The 23,981-nt window shown below is 36.0% G+C and overlaps 1 protein-coding gene across 1 annotated transcript in view; it reads right to left on the bottom strand.

Annotated features, from left to right (window-relative positions):
• The window catches only part of NOX4 (NADPH oxidase 4), a 126,258-nt gene that overhangs the window by 69,370 nt on the left and 32,907 nt on the right, over positions 1-23,981 (bottom strand). The window contains exons 7-9 of the mRNA XM_006218368.4: positions 18,176-18,248; positions 13,711-13,791; positions 1,076-1,292 (exon numbers count right to left, since the gene is read on the bottom strand). Coding sequence (XP_006218430.2) covers positions 1,076-1,292; positions 13,711-13,791; positions 18,176-18,248 — 371 coding nt within the window. The remainder of the gene's footprint in view (positions 1-1,075; positions 1,293-13,710; positions 13,792-18,175; positions 18,249-23,981) is intronic.

The following is a 23,981-nucleotide window of genomic DNA, read 5'->3' as shown; positions in this document are numbered from 1 at the left end:
GATACATTGTTATTCCAGATCTTCCTCCTTCCATGCAGACAGATCATACCTCTTCCTCACATTTAGTCAGAAACTGTGTGAAGAGTAAGTAACACAGGTCAAACTCTGCAACTGTGGGACAGTCACTTACCCTTTGAGCATCAGGTCGTCCATGAGCAAAACGGGAGTCACGATACCTGCCCCTCCCCTAACGTATAGCGTTGTGTGACGCCCAGAAAAGTTCTGAAATTTGTAACGTTTCATAGCAACCTAAAGGATTATTATTAATCAGAAACACAAGACTAACACACTCATTCCAAAGTCATCTACAAATCACTCAATCCCCTTTCTTCTTAAAACAGACACTCAACATCACTATTTCCTGACTTCCACTTGGTACTGACCAGAGTGCAGTCTCCTTGTGGGCAGCTCGTAGCCACAAGGCAAGATTAAGATGCCATCAAACTACTAGCTGGGGATTTGGGGAAGAAGTTTTGTAAAACCAAGTGTTTGAGTCAAAGACCTGGTTTTGCACTCTATTGCTGCCACGTGTTTGTAAAATTTGGTCAAGGTATTTTGAGTATTTAGGCCACAAATTCCTCTTCAGAAAATTGAGGATGATAGTAATTACTTCAAGGAGTTACTGTGAGTATTAAAAGAAATTATGCATACAGTAAGCAGTCAATAAATTGGTTTTAAAACTTGGTATTTACAATAATATAATGTTGTACAATAATTTTTAGTACTAGTACTAATTCTTTCGCTATTGTTTTTACTATTCAGCCTATTTTTCTCAATGCATGGAGAGAATATCTTTGTCACATTTCTTGTGGCAAATACCAGTGCCACAGTGTGCAAAGATCAAATGGTCAGTTAAGCAGGAACTTTCTATATTCTATAATAGCATAGGTCTTTCTCCTTGAACTGTTAGCTGCTTACAATGGGACAATAGGTATTAACTTGCTATTGAAACATCCTGAAATGTTCTCTTCTGCAAGAATAACTGCTTTATATACCTTCAAAAGCATGTTTACATGCAATTATTATGGGAACACGGACTTTGCAGAGAACATCAAAGACTCAGAATTAATCTGACCTGTGGAAAATTAGCTTGGAACCTGGGCTCTTCCATACAAATCTTCACAAATGTGTTCTGGGTGAGCTCATCTGGTTTTGAAATTCCTTCGGGGAAAGTTTCACGAAAACGTTCTGAGCCATCCTCTGGTAAGTGAATATCCTGGTAGTGGGTTCCATTCCGATTGATGCAGCCAGGAGGGTGGGTATCTAAATTAGTTTGATACTTCAGCAGCCCTCTAAAATTAAATTAGGGAAATAAATAAAAATAAAGAAGCAAAAAGGAGATTGAAATCAGGCAGAAACAGTACGAGAACGTAACCTTTTTTTCTTGTTAACGTTACATAGCCTTCATCCAAAAGGTACTTCTCATCTACCTTACTTAAGAACAACTGAGAATCTTAATATTTTAAATAAATTCTTTATTATGAGACTAACACAAAACATTTAGTGCCCCTCCCTAAAATGCCACAAATACATGGTAGGAAGATACGTGCCATCTTTCCAAGTATTCTTGAATTTGACAGCCTTTACTTCAAGTCTATTAGGCATTCAATCACACACAAGTTTTCACTTCAATAAACCCTATAATGATGAGTACTGTCGCTACATCTTCAAACACAAATGAGAAAGTACAGGGGTCATATTTGATTTGGCTAAGACTAGATACAACAGGCCTTGCAGATTTACAGAGAAGCGTTAGACAAACATAATAGCAGCAACTGGAAGACTGCATCTCCTCTGCTCTGAAAACACCACACAGCAATCAGACCCTAACCCTGTGCACTCTTCCATTTCGCCATGAACAGGACCACATAAAAGGCTCAAAGTAATGAATCAGGAAGGAGCTCTTAAAACTCTAAAGATCCCATTCTGATTGTTTCATATTTTGTGAGATTTAAGACAAGCCATCCAACTTTCTGTGTTCTGTATTTCTTATCGTGAGGACTTAAGATCTACCTCACAGGGACAGTGCAATCAATGACAGATTATACAGAACCTTTTTTTTTTTTTTGCATAAGCAAATCTTGAAGAAAAGAGCAAGATTTTGAAATGCACTGAAAATGTCTTAGTGTGTTTTATTTCAAATTTGAAGATACTAAAATTTTGGTTTCCAAAATTAGTTTTCCTGATTGGCTAAGAGTGTGTTAGTGTGTTTTTAAGTTGCCCTTCACACTCCCAAATAATTAATTTTAGTGTATTATAAGAGTGTATCTAAGTACATTACAGCTATAATGATTTTACTGATCATTTGACAAAGATAATACTTTAAAACAACAAAAACCATAATAAGAATAATGATACTAAATAGTCCTAATATATGAAAGTTAGGAGAGCGATGACCAAGGCAATCTTTTGTACGCAGCCATGGGCCACATGTGGCTACTGAGCAACTGAAATGAGGGAGTACAGGCAAAACCCGGAACTTTTCATATTATTTAATTTCAATCAGTCTAAATTGCACAGCCATAACACAGCTCTAATGGGCATAATTAGACATGAAAGCAACAAGAACAACAAAAAAAGCAAAATGGGCAATGCTACATAGACGTACGGTGATCTCCAGAGAGTATACAGCGATGATAAACTCTGATTATGACATTCCGGAAAGGGCTTCCTGGGGGAAGCAACTGAAGGATGTGGAGACCCCAGTGGTTAGAGAAGAGAATGCCATCCCGACACGAGGGAGCAGGATGAACAAAGGCACGCTCTTTATTCCCCAATTAGTAGAAGGGATAGTATCTTCTGCATTCATATATCCCCCTTATGACCACACTCCTTGCCAAGTCTCACCAGCTCCCCCAGGAGGTTTCTTGCACGTAGTAAATTGTCAATGCATTTCTAGTGAACTGATTTTAAAAGCAAATAATAACTATAATATTGGTCTGAATATAGCAAGTGCATCCTAAAGGTAAAACAAAGGGAATATTCTTGTATTTACTGTTGTATCTTTTGCAATTAAATGAAAAGTAATTTGAAAGCAGGAAAAAAAGGGAAAAAGATGTTAGTGAATGGAAAGTAGAGAGTCTTGCCAGGTTAAGACAGTGATGGTGTGTGTGTGGGGGGGGAGGAGGCACACAGACTGTGTGGGAATAGGAACACTTACTACTAGTTTTTTTTTAGTTATGATGTATTATGTTCCAAAAGAGATTTTGAAGTATCTCTGGAATGTCTAGTGTTCCTCAATCATGAGAAGTCAAGCATTTTATGGTGTATCACAATGCATGGTTGGGATTTTAATGCAATGCACAATGCACTCAGCAGGATTTTAAGATGTGCTCTCACACTCAACAGTATTTCAAAAATAGATTTCTTTCTTTTTTTCTTTTTTTTTCTCAAGAGGCATGATATTTATGATATTATTTTTTTAATGCCTGGCTATGACAAAGTCATAGAAAACAATACAGTACACAGAATAATCCATATCAGGTTAAGACATAGAAATTAAAAAAACATTTTATGGCAAAAGTTAACCATCACAAAAACACCAGGCCTGCCATAAGGAGAATCACAAAACCATCTCTACTTTAATTGCACGTTACATATTTCTAACAAATTCAGTGTCACTTCTGAGACCTTTATGTTTGTGACTTTAATCCATTCTTAAAGTGGAAAAAAATAATCCTTGTCCCATGAGGAACCTACTTTTTACCTAATAGTCTGTAACATACAAAACGTTTCTTTTCTTTGCAGAAAAAATATAACAACTTGTTTCTGACAGCCCTTTTTACTTTGCTTCAAGTAAGAAACAAGAGCTTAAGAAAATTCATTCAAATTCAATATTGCAAAACCCACTGGAATTCACTGGATTCTGTGGAATCCTCTAGAATGTACACTAGTTAAGGTCAAGGATTTGTCTTGTGCCTCTACTGTTTTTCTGCTGTCTAGAACAGGGCCTGTAATCTGTAGCAAGTTTTCAATATTCATCAAATGGATTTGTGAATGCCTGGAAGTACGCAGACGTTTTCTTGTGATTGTTGCTGAAACACATGATTGAGTTAGTTGGTTTTAACAAACACAGTAGCTTGAATTCATTCTAACTTCAATAAAGATGTCTAGGCTTTAGCAAATGACATTTAGCAAAATTAACCATGCGTGTGCATTCACCTTTGCATGGACTAGCATTAAATCAGTCTGCAACTTACAGCCTCTCTCTTGACCCTTAAGTATGGCTAAGTCCAACCTGAGATCTCAGCTCCGCGCTGACCCTGAGCCAGTTCTAATCTAAGCAGCTACGTATCAAGAGAGTCAAGTCTCCATGCTAGCAGCATCTAGAGACAGAGAGCTTTCCTAAGCTAAGGATCCAGCGCACCTCAGGAAACCCGCAGCATCTGGATGCTCATCCAAAGTTTTACTCTCACCCTCACTTTGGGCTAGGCAGATTCTTGCCTCTGATTCTTTCCTGGGCTCTTGCTACTGATAACCTGAGTGTACTTGCATCCTGCAGCTTGACCAGGGCACTACTGTGTCTAGCTCTTGCCGGTGGTGCTGCCCAAGGAGACCAGGCAGCACAGATAGGGCCAACATCATCAATGCATGGTCCGTGCAGTCTCACGGGACCCTGCTCTTAGCACAGCCTTGTAATTGGTTCAACACTCTGTCATCACCATCTTGAAATGCTTAATAATTTTTCATCAAGGGGCCCGACATTTTCATCTTGCAGTGAGCCCTGCAATGAAGTAGCCAGCCACAGACATGGTGCAGCTGGCAAAACTAAACCTTGGAGTCTAGTGACATAGGATCAAGAGCTGAACCTTCCTTAAGTGTGTGAGTAAAACAGACCATTTAAAGAAGTTTCCGCAACTGAAAGAGAGTGATAATGTCCATTACCGGAATATAGAGGAAAGGGCTTTGATCTCTGGGGAAGGAAAAAATATGTAAGCATCCAGTATTTGTTACTACCTCCTCTGCAATCAGGCTTTACTAAAAGGGCAGTGGGGGGTAAAGGTGATTTCATATTTCAGAAAAACACTGATGTACTGAAAATATTTCTTAAAGTAAACGTCGCCCTTGTTCCTTCTCCTTCGTCTCCAACTTTCTCACCCTGTACCTCTAGCCAGAACCACTTGTTATTATAAATAAGGTCCCAGGAGAAAAGTTGAGGTTAAAATTATGTGAACAAGTATTTGGTCTGAAGCTCACTACTTCTATCCTCAAGGTGGGAGAAAAAGTAAACTCACAGTTTAAAAGATGAAAAATTCACTAGGAGGTGTAGCTTATAGCATAGATTACCTCATGTACATGAAAATGTGCTGTATATATCGTACCTCTCTGTACATACAACATCCTTATGGGAGAAAACACCAAATGATCTCAATTTCCACCCTCACACCTGGACTTTAGCATAAAACATCAGCAAAAGTAAACAAATCATAAGACTTTAGTCCATAATTGTTATACAGAAAAATCACTTTTTACATAAAAATGAAAATTAATCCTATGAATGGGAAACTAGAAACAGAAAAAAAACATACTTGCCTTAAAAGAGCATGATTGTAGAAAACATTATATTTATTAACACATGGAAAATATGTAAATATTATGTGAGGGAATTTTGGATTCCACATAACAAAGACTTAATTTCACAGGAATTTTATTCACCCTATCTATTTTAGGTGAAAAATTCAAGAATCAGTAAGTGAAACAAAACAAGTGAAAAGAGATGAAAATTTTCCTTCCATGATCCAAAGAAATTTTAGCCACAGAAGTATACAAAAATCTCCAACAAAAACGTGCCAGTCTACAATATAACCAAACTAGTCAAGACTTACAAGCTAATTCCTCTGGCACAGGAATGGATGTACCAGTTGCCATAATAACTTATTATCCAGATAACACTAAATATATGTGACAGGCCCAAAATGGGAATCCAAGTTACACTGAAACAAACACACAGATTATCTTTTTATTGCTGTCTGCAATACTTTGATAATTGAGGAAAATTGGAAGGGCCTAGAAGGACAACACATTCCTAGCTAAAAGCCAATTAATGTAATTCCAGTTAATCCAGCAAAGAGTGAGTGGTGACTTCCGAAAGGGATTCCACTGGTAAAGATGAGTAAGAAACATTCCTAACCTCAAAAACACTAACGTTTACCTAAGATACATCACCCTGCTATATTTTCTTTTCTCTTTCATATTGGAACAAGGCCGCAGAGAACACTAGAATTTTTTATTAGTCCAACTACAACCTTCAGCTATAACCTGACTTTCTCCCTTTTACCTAAGGTTTTATATAGTGTATATAATTTTCTGTACTTATGGATATACGGTGTTCATGTGAATTTCTCTCCCCCCTGAACATTTGTAGGTTGTTTTTTTCTCCCCCTATGCAATTCCCATTCTTCTGTTTAATCTGTGTTGTTAGCAGTGGCAGGAACCACTCTGAGCTTGGTAACTGACTAAAAGATTTGCGCAACCCATTCACTGAATGAGCAGCTACAAAGACGTACTGCGGCAATAAGAATGCTGATTAAAGAATCTCTTCCACTGTATTTTTATTGGCTCTAGTCTAGAACCTAGATTTTTCATTGTTATTTTCAACTTATGTGGAAGAATTTTGGAGACTAAAGTACCACATAAATACAACTATATTATTGTTATTCTACTTATGTGCTATAACAATGTTGTACATTTTAAGAAACATGTATAAAGTAGCACAAAAAAGAAAGTATTTTCATCCTGCTCTGTCTTCTGAGAAGACTAAATTTCACCTTCAGAACCTTGGAATCTATGTAATTTGTAACAAAACTGAATTTCTTACTCAAAACATGCAAGCATGTCCACACACACACACACAAACTTATATGGATAATTTGGGAAGATAGCCTAGATCTTCATATCACCTGAATGTATTTTATTCACAAGCCTGAGTATCCTCCAAACCATGAACAAATAATTCGATAATTTAAGTAAAGGTTTGGAATAAAATGCGTAGATTCTGGGGTCGGACTACGGGTCCAGCCCCCAGCCCTATCAGGTACTCGCTGGGTGGCTTTGAATAGTCATTTAACTCAACCTTCTGTGCCTTATTTTCTGATCTGTAAAATGAGGATAATAACAGTAGTTACGTCACAGTGTGGTATTCTCTTAAAAAAACTCAGAATCTAACATAAATAAATAAATAAATAAATAAATAAATAAATAAATAAATACAGACACAAGTGAACTTACTTACAAAACAGAAACAGACTCACAGACATAGAAAACAAACATGGTTACTGGGCTGGGTGGGGAAGCGGATGGGTAGGGATAAATTGGGAGTTCGAGATTTGCAGATACCACCTACTATATATACAATAGATAAATAACAAGTTTCTTCTGTATAGCACAGGGAACTATATTCAATATCTTGTAGCAACCTATAATGAAAAAGAATATGAACATGAATATATGTATGTATATGTATGACTGAAATATTATGCTGTACACCAGAAATAGACACAGCATTGTAAACTGACTAGACTTCAAATAAACAAACAAACAAATAAATAAATAAATAAATAGACTTGGAAAGAAAAAGAGACAAGGAAAGTGAACTAAAGGAAGTGTAGGGAAATGAATCTGTCCTCCTCAGTGCTAGAATAGCTTTGGCTCAACATAGAGCTTCCAGGATCTCCTTTCCCTTGGCTTCATCAAGTTCCCGTTTGACATGCTAGTAAGAGCAGATGCCTCTCCCCAGAAGGAAAATCCCACACGCTCTCCTCCTTCCACATCAGGCAAAAGGAGCCCTCGGGGTAAGAGGCTTCTAGAGGAGAAGATTCTTGGGGATCAGCTACCCTAACACTTAACTGTACTGCATAAATACCTCCACCCACCAATAGCACATTCTTCATTTCCTCCTCCTAAGGTCATAGTAGGAGGAAGATAAACCAGGACAACAAGCCTAAGCTCATAAGTATTTGTCTAACCAGGGTTAACTTCTTGAGTTTCAAATCCTATGAAGCCGACAATGCCTTTGGTTCTTTGTCATTGTTGACAAAGGCTGTCCACTGTGTTCCCCGGGGTTTAATGAACAAATGTTTTTAGAAACATGCAATAGGAAATCATTCCTTTTAAATTCTCTTTAAAAAAATAATTCAAGCAGAAAACTCTTGCCAGCAAGCAGGCCCTAAAGGCAGAGAGCTCTGTTTAAAAGAGAAATCCAGGGATCACTGTAATAAAATACAGTCTGAGAAGTTCAGCAGAGCTGGCTCAGTCATTTACTATTATTTGGCTGCCACTGCCGTCCACACATTTGAGGAGGACCTTCCCTCTCCCTTTTCCAGAATTCTCACATTATATTTCCTCTCTTACATAAATAAAACACAAAATACAATTACTAACCACGCAACACTCCGAGCTAGAGCCAGCGGGAGTGTTGACTATCTTCAGATTGAGAGGCTAGGTGCCAAATCTCATTTAAAACGCATTCCCTCCACATGCTTTTCAAAGCAGTAGGGTTAGGCTCTTGGCAGAGGTTCTGTGACGTTCATAATTGCTTTTCCCTCCAATATCCCTTTTATCAGTAAGTGAAAATGGTGGTATATATCTCCTCCTGATGAGTTTTTCAAATGAAAATGAGGAAAGAAATGTCCAGTTACATTCATGTCTGGGAAAAGGAAACAGTTTCGGCTTTAAAATTTTTTTTCTGAATGTCTTCTGAATTGAAATATCTTTAATACAGCATACAAATAGCAACCTCCTAGAAAGGTATATTAAAAATCAGAAAAAAAAATATCCTCAGAAGACTTGTCTTGCAAGTCCCAAGATAAACCTTTATTGTTAAAATCAATTGAATTTTAGAGACCTGACATAAAAATTGTTGACCTGATAAGCAGTTTTCATTGTAAGTTCATCAAATTATTTTGCTGATAGAAAAATCTGGGCTCTTCAAAAGTGCTGTCTTCATCAAAAAAAAAAAAAGGATTCTTCAAGAACAATTACATGTGGAGTTTCTTTCTTACATGGCTATTAGTATTAGTATAAGCAAAATTTTTTCTTGCTAACATTTATTAAGTATATCTATATTCTGACTACATTGCCGCATGCAGCTATTTAAATCTGACAACCCTATAATACATGCATTTTATTATTAATCCCATTTAATAGACAAACAAAAAGACAAATTATTTGTCAAGGTCACATAGCTATTAAGTGATGTAGCTCTTAACTGCCATGCTATGTTGACCTCCAAGGAAGGAAAGTTAATGTATTTTAAAGATCCAAATGAACACCAAAAAAAAAATCTGACTTTAGTGTATACGAAGTGTGGTTTCTTTAAGGTGTTATGCAATAGAATTGTTTATAAATACTAATGAAAAAATCTAAAACATAGCTAATAGGAATGAAAACTAGGTTAAGCTAAAGGCGTGCATAATCACGGAACAAGACAGCTGGATCCTAAATAATATTAAGTGTAATATTTTGAGCAAAGAAAGTAAGACTTCCACTTTGCCAATATAGCTCACATACCCTCAAGAGAATTGCATTTGTTTTGGTTTCTGGCTTTAAAAGGGATACAGGGAAGCCACTCCAAACCAGCAGCCAGCTACATTCAGTGGTTAGGAATGTGGGCTCTGGAACCCGACACCTGGGCTTGAACTTAAGCTCTTCTATTTACTAGCCATGACTTTCAGCAGGTTACTTACTTCACCTCTCACTGCCCCATCCTCTCTCCTGGACAATGAGAATAATAATAATAATATTAAACCGCATATTTTACCAGAGTTGTTGGGAGGATTTAGTGAGATTAACCATTAGTAAGATAAAAACTCAATGAATATGAACTATTAATTTATTCAAGGGAGAAAATTCAGAATCATGATGAGACTTGAAATATCACCGTGCAGGGAAGAGATGAACAGAATTTTGAGAAGAGGAACTCAATATCCATGGCCTCCAGAGTCACAGACTTTTAAATCACTGGATAGAAATGAAAGTAAAACAGATTCTGTTTGAAAAGAGAAATAATTTTATGAAAACCAGAGCTTCCTGAGGACAGAATGGGCTTTTCAGAATTAGTTCTTTACTTAGACATACTGTAGGGTGACCCAAGGAGTTTTGGTCAAGATTATCAGTTGAGTTTCTTTCAAAATTAGATAGTCTATGAAAATAAAATTGACCTTAGAAAATCATATAAAGCAACTGCTCCTCCTTACTACAAAAGTCTGCTTACCTAAGGAAACCAGTCTAATTTCTAATTGATTCATCACTGAAGTCAAAAATTATCTAAAATTTCTAGTCCACATTGATTCAATTCTCTAAACTACTAGAATTCTTGAAAATAAAATACATCTATTTTATTGGAAACACTTGGAAAATAGGCAGCATAAAATTCCCTCTGGCTCCTTTAACTGATGTTTTAAGTTACAAACTAATTACCCATGCTGGAACGCTAAAGATCACACATTACCTTGTGTTTCTGTACCTTAGTGTCGTGCTTAGCACATTGATGGAGAAAGAAGCAAATGCCCAGCAAATAGAGATTTTCTGTTCAAACCCAAAGCATATAGTTGAACAAAATCTCGATATAAATGCAAGAAACTTGTTTTGAATAGTTGCACTTTACTCACATAACCAAAAGGTAGAGAATGAAATTATCAAGGGGTTTCATAAGTAAAGATAAGGCTTAAGTCCTCAACATTGGCACAAATGATAACTCCAATACATTCATTTACAGATAGATCCTTCAGCAATAAAAAGAACATTGTGAGAAATGATCCATTCTCAGAAAGCTGTAAGATTTGTCAATAGTATTTTTTCCCACACCAGAAGCATAATCTATGTAGCTTTCCTCAAAATTTAACTTCTTAGGGTTACAAACTTTTAGTTATAAGATGAATAAGGTCTGAGAATCTAATATATAGCATGGTGACTACAGTTAATAATCCTTGTGTACTGTTTATTTGTACTGTATTGTACATTTGAAATTTGCTGAGGGAGTAGATTTTAAACACTCACACCGGAAAACAAAAGATAACTATGTGAAGTAATGGATGTGTTAATTCACCCGACTGTTTAGTGTTAATTCACCTGACTGTGGTAATCATATCACAACACATATTTATAGCATCACAGTGAACACTTTAAATATATACAATTTCATTTGTCAACTACACCTTAATGAAACATTAAAATTCATAGAAAAATGCACACTAATAGAATGCTTACAGTATTGTGTATTTGTTGTACAACACTCATTTCAGTATTAGAATAACTTTTCTTCATTTTTATCAATAACATGTAGAGAACTATTAATTCACTTGGCATAACTGATAATAGATAACTCATTCTGTAGATGCCTTTGGTTATTTCTTTACGTAAATTAAAGTTACTTTCTGTTTATGACACCTGTTCTACAAGAGTAAAATCAAAATTTAAATATACCATACTTTACTTCCCTAAAAATGGAGAAAGAACTCAATACTCCCTAAACTTCAAAAGTCTGTTTGAACTCCTGAACCTTTAAAAAAAACTCTCTTTTGAATTACAAAGAAACAGATTTTTTCAGAGTTATAATTTCATACATCATAAAGGCAAAAGAATGCATAACTAATAATGCTAACAGATCACTGCATTTTCCCCTCTTGTTACAGCTAGAGAGAGAGAGGAAGAGAGAATAACCCCAGATAAATCAAGATATTAACCTTTTTAAAAAATCTCATATGTTCATGTATAACTGAAAAATTGTGCTTTACACTGGAATTTGACACAACATTGTAGAATGATTATAAATCAATAAAAATGTTTAAAAAAATCTCAAGACCAAATTCTTAGAAATATAGAACTTTCTAAAAGAAAAAAAAATAGAGTCTAGCAGTGAAAAAAAAAGTGAATTTTTGATTCAGAATCCCAGGATTTGAATCCAGGATCCCACAGTTAAGTCAGCTTTAGCAAGTTATGTACTTTCTTCTCTCTATGCTTGTTTTCCCACCTGTAAAAGGGGTTTAACAACATTATTTATCCTTATAAAACTGTAATCCTTGAATAACATAAAGCTTCTAAATCATTCTGAATTTATGCTTGGTATATAGCACACATCATGTAACTGTTTTAAATTACTATTATCATCAGCAGCACATCTGTCATAGTTCATTTTACGATAAGAGCCCTGGACAGGCAAACAAGCCATTTAAAGAACAGAGTATAAAGCAGATTTTCTCTGCTAAGGGTTTTGTCAGTGTCCTGATGCTCCACAAGAATATGTTTTCCCTACAAAGGGAAAAGAGCAGAATCCAGAACTTCCATTGACCCTCTTCCCTGTGGGGCGGGAATGGCCAGCTGGCAGCAGGGATTATAATATGTGGCCATGTTTCCAATGCTCTACAATTACACATTCTAGAACCACGGTACAGAACAAATTGAGCTGGAACGCATCAGATAGAGATGGTTATAATACTGTTCTATAAACCAGTGGCCTCCAAAATTGGGGGGAAAACATCTTGAACATGCACCTTAAAATCAATATATAATTTATGTACATGACTTACTGTACTGACAAAGTACCGTATAAAACATACTGAAGAAGAAATTCACCGCAGGTCTGAATCTTTCCCCCAGTGCTGTTTCCTTGGAAACATTTTGGGTTAGAATAAATGGAAAGTGCCCGCTGTGTCACCAGCCAGCACTATTTATTATTGGTGGAATGCATCTGGACCAGGAGGATGACGAGTGACCTCAGCGTCCTGATGCCGTGTGTTCTAGGGGCTGAGGGCATCCCTGGAGGAGATTTGGACTGTTACCAAAATGCTGGTTCCTGTGAAGCATGAGCCTTACCCAAGGCAAGGTACTCCTTGTCTATCCATATGGTCTCCTCATCTTAAAACTGAGTTACTGCACGGGAGGTAAGGGAGAGAAGGTGGAAAATGGTTCCTGAACAACCAGAGAGACACCCACTGAAGAAGCAGCCGCCATCATCCTGGTGACATCTGCATCTGCTGTCCTGTATCCCTCCACTAAACCGTGAACCTGATGCCAATGGCCTATGGTGTCATGTTAGTGTGAGTGTCAAGACAAAACCACAAGCCTCCCCAGGGACCATGCAGACATATGCTTATACAAAAATATATTATTCCCTTCCTCTAACCCAATGAATTATTTTAAGCACCATACATCTGAGTACACTGCTTGGGTCCACATGCTTTTCAGAGTACTTGGGATATATTCTTCGTAACACCTTGGAATACTATCTTTTTTCCCCTTTGTGATTTTTTGGTGTTTTTGACAGATCCTGGTCTTTGGTCCTTGTAAATCTTTGGCTTTCGCTGCAAATATTTATTGCCCCTAGGCCTTTATGAAACTAAAAACTAGTAACTCCATTGTTACAAAATCTGCAGCAGCAAGACATAAGGAATTCCTGAAAATTCAAATACTAAGTATCTTCTTGAAGTTCTTCAGTTTCTACTAATTTTCTTTTAAGAATTTACCAGGATAGAATTCTAGGGGGCTTTAAAAACTACATCATGGCAGAAGTAACTTTATCTTTAAGTTTTAATATACTTTTATACTTTTAACACATGCGATATGGAAAACAGAACTATTTCTTCTATTTTGACACTAAACCCTCAATTCCAAGTAACCAGTTTTACCACTTCCTATAAAAATTTCTATGGATTTATCTTTTATTGCCCCATTTTTAGGCACACATGGTTTTAAAAATATTTTTTTAAAACTTACCCTGAAACATGTAACATCAGCAGCATGTAGAAGACAAAGAAGAGATTATGAGTGTACCAGAAGATGTCATAGTTAGAAACTCTGGAAAAACAAAGGACCCGATTTCAGTTCCACTGTATACTCTATCTCACTAAAAAGATCATGCATCCTTTCAAATACATGTTACAACTGAAAGTTAAAATCTGAGTTCATCTGAGATTTATCTATTAATACGAAAGTATGAACATGACTGCAGAGAGAACTGACAAAATTATAAGTAACACTTTGTCATTTTGAAGACTCTTTGTATTTCAAACAAAGATACATGAAAAAAATTAAAACCAAGTGTTTATTTTTTAAAGTTATTATTATTGAGAAGGGGAGGGTAGAGCAGAGTGGTAGAGTGCCTGCTTAGCATGCACAAGGTACCCAGTACCTCCACTAAAAAAACAAACTAAAAAAAATTTTTTTGAGTTCTTATGATATAAGGCTAAGGAACAGGAAATGGTCCACTGTCCTTTATATCAATATTTTCAATTTTCAAATGATTTCTAAAACAACTAAGCTTTCTATCCCAATACAGATTTTGAGAGTAGTTCAAAGGAAACCCAAGTGGAGAGAAATTAAATAAATGCTCATTAACATGTTATATTATTTTTCTGGGCAGTGTATAACTTTAAATAACACCTTGTATTGTTGTCCTGGGGGAGGACAAAGAGTCTGAAAAGGAAGGAGCTTAGTAAACACAACCTATAAGATGTTTGAGAGCAGCGAAAAGACCAATAGTGATTTTATTTCTATGTCTGGGTGGATATTCATATATGAGAATCTTGGAGTTGGAGGGCAGATATTTATAAAAGCTTAGATGATTCTGATACAACCTCCAGAATCTTTCAGAACCCCTGACGTAGGCAACAGCCCACTGATTCACATTTACCTCATTCATAGTTTCTGCTATCATAAGCAAGGTCATGAACACCCTTGTAACACGTGCTTTTTGCACGTATCTGACTCTTTTTGAACCTAAATGCCTAGAAGTGGAACTACTACATCAAAGGGCACATATTCCGTCAGATTTTGATACACATTGCCCATCGCTGTCTGAAACATCTATCAGTTACGAACCTGACCATGGTGTAGGGGTGTCTGTTTCGCCAAACCCAGACTCCACTTTATAACTCTTCAGGATTTTGTGTAAGTGCAATTGAGTATTATTTCCTTTGTGTGTTACTCACTTTTCATTCTTCCGTGACTTAAATGCTTATAATAATTACCCCTTTCTACAGCATATTTCTCAATTGTCATGTGTTAATTATTCAAATTTGAATAATGTACTACTTCCATATAAGTTTAATAATTTTCCCAGTAACATGTTTAGGTGTCAATTTTTATAATGTGTATTGACATGCAGAAGTTTTAGTTTCCATATTTTTAGATAGTCAAATATTTCTTATATTTTCCCTTGTCCATTGTAAGAGCTGATAAATACCCACTTAAAGTTTCTTCTAAATCTTTAAAAATGATATTTCTTTTTTATAGTTAACCCTGTAATTTATCTAGAACTTCACTCACTTAAGTTTTACTTTCCTCATAAGGGTGTAAAGGCACCTTCATTATTTTACAAGTTCTTATATAGAACCAGGTCCCTTACAACTGTTATTTGGTTTAATGTCTTGGTCATTTATGTAAGTCAGTCCTATTCTGTTCTTTTTTCCTTGAAGTACAGTTGATTTACAAAGTTATATTAGTGTCAGGTGTACAACATAGTAATCCCCTATTCTGTTTTAAGTTATTGAAGCAGAATCATTTTAATGTTTAATAAGCCACATCCCCTCTGCTATTCCTCTTTGGAACATGTACTTAGATGATTTTCTGGTGAACTTCAGAATTGCTCTGCTAACTTCAAAAAGCAAACAAAATAACCTGTCTTGGATTTTGATTGGAATTGCAACAAACCTATAAAATCACTGGGGAACAATTCCATCTTTGCAGTATACAATCTTTATTCAAAACCACTTATTTCTCTCAGTGAAGTTCTGTAGTTTTTTTCTATATTGCTTCCACCTAGTTTTTTAAGTTTATGGCTAGATATTTTATGTCTTTGTTGCAATTGTGAGTGGTAGCTTTTGTATTTTATTAAATTTTCGAACCAATAATAGCTCTTACATATGAGCAATTTTTTATTCTTTGTTTTGTACTCATTTATCTATTGCAACTCTTTTATTTGGTATAACACTAATTTTTTCCACAATTCTCTTGGATTTTCTGGCTACACAATTATATCTGTCTGTCTGGAAATAATGATAATTTGTTGTTTTATTCTTTCTAATAATTTTAAATGTTTCATTTCTTACCATATATAAATTATGGTGAAATTAAAAATATCACTTTAGCTTTTTCATATTCATAATTTTCTTAGAAATATATCTCATGTTTCACTAGTATGATCTTAGTTCTGGCTTTATTACCTTTTTCATTCTATTCAGGATATTAATTCTTTGTTTCTTCTGATTATTCTAATCCAGAATTAGAATTCAGATTTAATAACTGTCATTTTAAAATTTATTGAGATGAAACTATGTTTGTATTCCTGTCATCTGTTATTAAAATGTATTACTTACTTTTACAGATTGACCCATGTTGAACCATCATTGAATTACTAGACTACATTCAAATAGCAGATCAAACACTAGTCATATTTATTCCCTTAATTTTTCATTATAATACTTTATTCCTCACTGGTAAGGAAAAAGGTAGAAGAAGGTTATCTCCATGATCCATTTAAGAATGCCATGATTCTCACAATAAAGCTTAGAGGAAAAAGCAGAGTTGGCTTTATAATCTCCTTTAAACACACACACACATACACACACACACACAAACCCTGAAGATGAGAGAAGTTCACTGAATTGTTTATGAGCACTAATGTAATGGTCCAGTTGAGAACAGATTCTATTCTATTTTTCAGAATTCTCTCTCAACTAATAATTTTTCTAGATGCAGAACATGCATATATCTTCAGTCTTGTAAATAAATGTCAGATGCTCTACTTTTCCTTTAAGAACTCCTAAAGCTGAAAAAGTAAGTATTTTTTATGAATGCTTTACCTAACCAAAATAAAATCTTCTTCCCATCAAATGCGCACCTTCATGATTGATGTTAGAAATTTACCTCTCTGTAAGATGATTATTAATTCTTACGAAAAGCCTCAAAAGTATTCTTATCACTTGACCCAGTCATTCCACATCTAGGTATTTTGCCTTAGGATATAATTGAAAAAGTATTCAAAGACAGACGGATTAGGATGTTCGTTTCAGAACTGAGATACTGAAAAAATGGAAACAACCTAATAATCCAATAATAGGGGACTGGAAAAGGAATGTGTAACTACATGGTGACATGCTGTGCTGTAAGTAAAGAGAATGATAGAGAAACATTTACGAACATGAAAAATGTTCCTAACAGATTTAAGTAAAAAGCAGATTTAAAACAGTATGTATAATATTATCCTATTTTGGTAAAATAGAGATTTGTGAAGAGAAAGATCAAGAGTGTGAAAGGGAGAGAAAGAATGATTTTGGTGGAGGTAGGAGATGAAAAATGAGTGACTTAGAGAAAAAAGGAGTAAGTTTGTAAACATAAACACTGGAAAATTACGATGTTAACGTCTGAGTGGTGGATTTATGTGGGAGGTTTTAGTGGGTTTATGTGTGCACAGATGTGTTCAGGAGTCCCAGGATAGATTCATTTGAATGTGTTGTTGGGCAATATTTTCCAAGCATGTGTGTGTGTGTTTTCATTAAATTTCACATCTCAGCAATTAGACGATTGAAGACTTTTGAAGATTAAACACATTATATACTTTTTGCTTTCTTAACCAAAATGTTTGACCAGAAATCTAACACACTCTAAAATATTAAGAAAACTAGAATGGGGCCATCAGAAAGAACACGTGAATGTGCTCGTGAAATTATATATATGCAATTGCTCAAAATCTCTTAGCTCGAAGAATGAATGGGAAGGTTACTTTAGTGGATGTCAGCTAACCAGGTTTCCAAAGCTTTGTTTAGAATATACTACATTAAATCACAGCAAAACAAACTCATATCAGGAAATGTGTTATAAGATATTTTAAGTGATATATTCCTGTGCATCCATGTTGAATTCAATCTCGTGTCTCACGGAGACACAGGATCCTTCAGAAGGAGGACCCTGAAGAACTCAGATTTCCCCAGTCGTCAGAACATCTCCGTACCCAATTCATTACAACCCAGAACATGTGACTAAAAGATGTTTCAAAAACAGGAAATATACAGAAATGCCTCTACTTCCCTCTTAGTTACACAGGACAGTCCATTAATGAGAATATTGCCTTGGCTAAGCGCTCTGGTTACTCAGGACTTTTTCTACATGTGAAAATGAAGATAACCTGAAGGAAATTTAAATAATCTGACCAAGAAATAGCGAAATAATGTCGGAAACTCACCGTATCGCATATGTTGAAGCTGTCATCATCAGAAATAGCACCAACACCATGCAGACGCCTGTCAGACCAGGAACTATAAAAATGTACATAAGTACATGTTAACTTAGGTCACACTGGGGGGAAGAAGAACAAAAAATTATTACCTTAAAATTCAAAGCACTATGTTGCTCTGTGGGAAGCCCGATTCAAATCGTGGATCTCCTTGTATGCGCCCTCTCAAGAAAAACTCTTTAATTAGCACTAGTTTCAAGGTACTTAAGACACAGCTGAGTCTATTCCACCTTTAACCCAAGAGTCCATTTTTGTTATTTTCAAATATTCCACTCAGAATGGTGACTATATGCAAACTTCTACAGGGACATATGTTACCAAATGTCAATAATTAATACAATGGGATAGGGCTGACACTTGACATCCTTGTTGTTCTGGTTTCTCTACTAAAACCTCCTTACTCTCCGCCTCCCAACTCCCAACCCCTTTGGAGCTAGTGGCTCCTTCAGTTTCAATTTCAAAGCATTTCTTTCGAGCTTCACTGTCTAGAATAATTTTAGAGATAAAAATAAATAGAACCTAAAGCTTTCTCAAAACCACAACTTCAAATGTAGAACAAGAAATGGTCAATTTCAAGAAAAAAAAAGTTACAGCGCTGATGTTTTAAGTAGGCTGGCAAATCTGTTTCCTTAGTGTGGAAAACACATTGAAATCAGGGCTTCTGATACAACATAACACTCATTTTTTAAAAAAGAAAATATACAAACATGTCGATTTTCAAAATTCATACTGACATGACAGATTGCTACAAATCCAGCATTGGCTCATAGAGCATGTCCAGAATGAACAAGTGATGTGCTCCATCAGAAAGAGTGAAAATTACAAGTCTCATTTTTTATTATCTTATTACAACTAAACAAAATGCCGTCTGTAAGTTACCTTTACTTACTCTTACAACCACATAAGCAACTGTAAGTTCTCAATGCCCTTGCTGAGAGATTCCTCCTAAATCTATGTAGAAAAACTACTGAAACAATTCTGTCTCCAAAAGTGCAGACACCCCCCGAATCCTCTTCCTGCCAAGGAACCACCTATGAGACAGGAGGGCTGTCATGGACTGTAAGCCATTAGCTGAAGCAGACAAGCTGGGCAGGATATAAAAGCAATAAATGCATCACTAGGATTACAGACTGTTTAGCATCGTCGGAAAATAGCATTAGAAAGCTCAGTGCAGTAGAAACAAGCTTCCACTTGCAAAGGGCCGCATGAGAAATGAGGGAGTTGGTCTTCGGACACTTAACACTGAGTATTCTCCTCTCCACTCTTCCTGATACACAGATTGGAAGCCTAACACAATCTGCCTTTCCCTGATGTGCCCTGTCCACATCATCGCTTCTCTACACGTCTTTCATAGGGGACTCCCTTTTCCATCGCCTTCCCCATTGCCCCAGGTGAGTCCTCACTTCCTAGGGGCAACAGAAGAGCATGGTAACCACATGAGCTCACACTAAAGGACGAATAGCCCAGAAAACCACTCTTTAGAAAGAACAGCATGACCAAAGCCTACAGAATGACCAAGCCTTTCCACGCACAAGTATCTACCCCCAAAAAACTACAAATATATAACCACACACAAAGACTTGTTCAACAAAGTTCAGAGCCACTTCATTTGTAATACTCAAAGCCTGTAAACAATTCAAATCTCTATCAACAGATGAGTGGATAAACAGTCATGGTATTATCTGTACCCGGAAAATTAATCAGTAGTTTTTTTTAAAAAATGAACTGTTGATAGATACTGCACAGATATGTGACAGCACAGATGAATCACAAAATTATTACACTGAGTGAAAAAAGCCAGACCACTCCAAAAAAAAAAAAAAAAAAACCCCAAGAGAATACAAGCTCTAGGATTCTTTTTATTCAACCTTCTAGAAAATTCCAAGCATTCTTCAGTGATAGAAAGCAGATTCGTAGCTAGGAGGGGCAGAGGCAGGATGCATTACAAAGGGGCGCAAAGAAACTTTTGAGAATGAAGGACGTATTTGTTATCTTGATTTTGATCATGATTTCACAGGTGTATACACATGTCAAAACCAATCAAACAGCATGCTTTGCATATGTATCATCTAGAGTACTTCAATTAGAACTCAATAAATTTGAAAAAGGAAAAAAAAGGAGGTCTGTCTCTCTGGCTTCAAGTAATCAAAAAAAAAATCTTTATTTGACCAAATGAATAAATAAACGATAGAACCCCGGATGGCTCTCTAATGTGGAATTTGTGGTTGGAGAGGACTTTCAAGCAATTTTATTGAGGCCTCGCTAATGTCTATTGTGTCTACATACAAGGTTCCCTATGTAGTCCTGAACATGCCAAGATTAGTTATGGACTGTCTGCAAATCACTTCATCAGAAGGACACATGAGAAAACGGAGTATGTTTAGAACAGAGGCATAATTTCCAAAGGGTGTTATTTGAATGTTAATGCCTGTCAATTTCTATTACTCAAAAATGCTGTAACCACTCCTTGAAGAGTCACAGGGCACATTAACATAAAGTTTCTGAGAAGTACTAAAGTCAAGAAGCCAGTTTAAATTTGAGCAGATATTTCCTCAAACATTTAACTAGAGCACTCCTTTTAGGGCAGAACACAGAAAACATACTGCAGAGACTCAGAGGGTGAACAGTTGACCTCAGTCATGTGAATTCAAGATGAAGGAGAAGCCCCAGGCAGCCTGGGGTATGTATGTACGTTCTGAATTACGGTCCTGTTACCCCAGTCTCACTGAATCTCATCTGCAAACTAAGAAGAATCAAGTCAATGTTTTTTACTCTTCTTTCAGATTTATGAAGTTATCTTTCATCTCAAGAATTCATTTTTCCTTCCTATCTCCCAGAAGTATAAAAAGACGAGAGCTTGTAATTCATAAAGTAATAGACTTCAGATCAATGAAGAAGAAAAACTTACTCATCATTAGCGATGACAAGAAAACACTATTACAATTAGAGTGGTCCAAAAAAAGGAGTGGGGTGGGTAACTTCAGAAGCTACGATTTCCTGTCACTGGAATTAAACAAGCAGAGGTTGGCCAACCAATTGTCTGGGATGTTGCAGAGAAAAATCTACGCAACCAGTAGTAGAGTTTAAAAACAAATGACTTTTATCTGTTCAGTGAATATTTTCTGGGCATCTGTAGTGTACTGTTAAGTGCTAGAGAAAAAAAAAAAAAAAGAATCCTGGTCTAAAAGAAATCCCAGTCCAGTGTGGGAGACAGGATAAGCAGGCAATTGTAACACAGGGCATTAAGCACTAAAAGGGAGTGAAGCTTTGAGTGTTTCTGAGGTACATCAAAGGGCATCCTAACCCAGACTTGGATGACAGCTCAGCTAAGTCCCAATAAATTAGCCTCTAACACTGCACATAGCCCAGGAGTCAGGAAGCACAGGTTAGAAGTTATTGGGCCAGTCTAAGTTCACTGGGAAGAGTTACTCCCCAAAGTGAAGTACACTGTGAACTCTCCAAACCTATACTTGTTTTCTTGGGGAAAAAAAACATGCTTGTTATGTTTATTATTAGTGCCTTTAATCTATGCATGTTAGGTTAATTAATTAGTAGCCCTTAAAATGAATGATTGTGCTATACTGCCATTTTTAGATGAACCTGAGAGATCATTTTCATCCATACTCAGAAGTGGTCAGAAATACATCTTGTATTCATTATCCTGTTTTTACCAACATAATTGTGTTTGGTTTTGAGGGGTTTTCTAATTGATACGGAATATTGTGCATTTTATTCTCATCATGCAAGGTACTACCAAATCTGGAGATGCATACTATTAAACTTATTTTACATCATGAATTCTTAATTGGAATGTTTTAACATTTCTTATTTAGTGGGTCTAAATCCATATTTTATGTCACTTGTGGGGCCACAGGCTTAGTTTTCTAAAGGATGACCTTAACTTCTCAGTTCTAGGTTACACTGAAACACTTTTAAAGACAGAGAGGGAGAAGATTCTATGTAACATTACACAAACTAAAATCCAAGAAATATATAAACTAATAGAAAATATTCTTTACCACTGAAACAGCTAAAAACGCATATATTCCTTCATCAGGAACTTTGTTTTTCCAAGGTGTTGTGCCTGACAATATTTAAAGATAGCTATGAAATAGTTTTAGGCAGAGATGTAGTCATAACACAAAGCCGGATTAAGGGTATCCACAGAAGACAGTGTCACTCATCCTACTACCATCCTTAGATTCCACTTTGCTCTCTCACCTGCTGCTATTCAGCAGGGTCTACCAGATGCCCTGGGAACTCTAGAATCATACGTAGGGAGCCTTGTGTTCCAGGCCGATGACCTGAGAAGTAGATGACTTCTGATGGCCAGCATAATATTTCTTTCATGAAATTTTATAGAACTGGGCCACGAAAATGATGCTGACATGCTGATTTTGTAATTCAAGTTGTTTGTATTGACAGAAAGCACACACAAAATATTTTCTCTGCACGCCCTAGAGGCAGCCCTGTTCCATCCTGGAAAAGCTCACTTTCAAGTGGAAAACACAGTAAATGTAAGAAAATAAATTATTCATAGTATTTTTACTACTTATCTCTAGGGACCCAGGCTAAGAAGAGACTGGCTCTACCCAGCAGAATTAGGGAAGAATTTGTGCATAATGGGGCATGTCAACGAGGCTTAAAAGATGAGCAGGAGTTGACTGGGGAAAAAAGAAAGTAGGCTAAGAGAGATGGCAAAAGGTAGGAAGTGTGAAAAGTGATGCTCAAGAGCTTAATGAGATGCTCAGTAAGGGTAAAACAGTAGTAAGAAGGTTAATGAAACACATTGCCAGGTCGCATCCTGGACTCTCTCTAGGATGGAACGAGGAATCTGTGTTGTTACGTGTCATCTCTACTTAGCCCAGCACATGCGTGGCACCCTCTGGGATGGGACACGGGATGATGGTATTTCATGCTAAGTGGACAGATCACTTGCTTATAAAAAAGGATTCATTATACTAAATTCCTTAATGTAATATCTTTGTTATATAAGAAATCCTTTTATATATTTGCAAACTAAACATTTTAAAGCATTTCAAATGTTCCAAGGCTTCAACTATACTCTGTGCTATAGAAGATAACATTAAAACAAATTCCTTGTTTATTTCTCTGTGAACCCCAAAATACATTGATTCATCCATGAGGTTTTGTTTTTCTGCTTTTTCTCCCTTCTACTTCTCATCCAATTCTTCAGGCTTAAACCAAAAACATGTTTTCAATGAGAAAAGTTGTAAACAAAACTAAATTGCGTTCCTAAAAAGAAAACTGTAAAATGTGTACTTTGCAAATGGCAAATATCATATATCTACAGGCAGAAAATGCAAATATTATAAATCTAAATACATACTTTTGACACAGAGGGGGGAAACACCTGAATCACTGTTATTTTTCATCATAAAATTGATTCAAAAGAAAAACAATGGTCCTTAATAAGGTGTTAAGAGTCAAGCCTTTATGATAGACCATCTCAATTACACAATCGTCCTTGGCCCTGAAATATATGCTATAAACCCCCAAAATACAGTTTTCTTTTCACCATTATAAATGTAAAGTTGAGAAAGAGAAAGAAATTCGTAAGAACTGTATTAACATCAGGGCAAATTTTTGAGATGTTCAAATGTGCTTTAACAAATTAACAGTCTAGACTGAGATTTCACGGACAATATGCTTGAGAAGGAAAAACAAATTACAAATGAAAATGGAGGCACTGAAATTTCAAGAAAAATAATGTATTTTAATGACTATTCCTCCC

Source organism: Vicugna pacos, chromosome 10 (assembly GCF_048564905.1).
Source record: "Vicugna pacos chromosome 10, VicPac4, whole genome shotgun sequence".
Taxonomy (NCBI): domain Eukaryota; kingdom Metazoa; phylum Chordata; class Mammalia; order Artiodactyla; family Camelidae; genus Vicugna; species Vicugna pacos.
The sequence above is the reverse complement of the archived record's forward strand: the minus strand, read 5'-3'. Positions and strand labels throughout refer to the sequence as shown.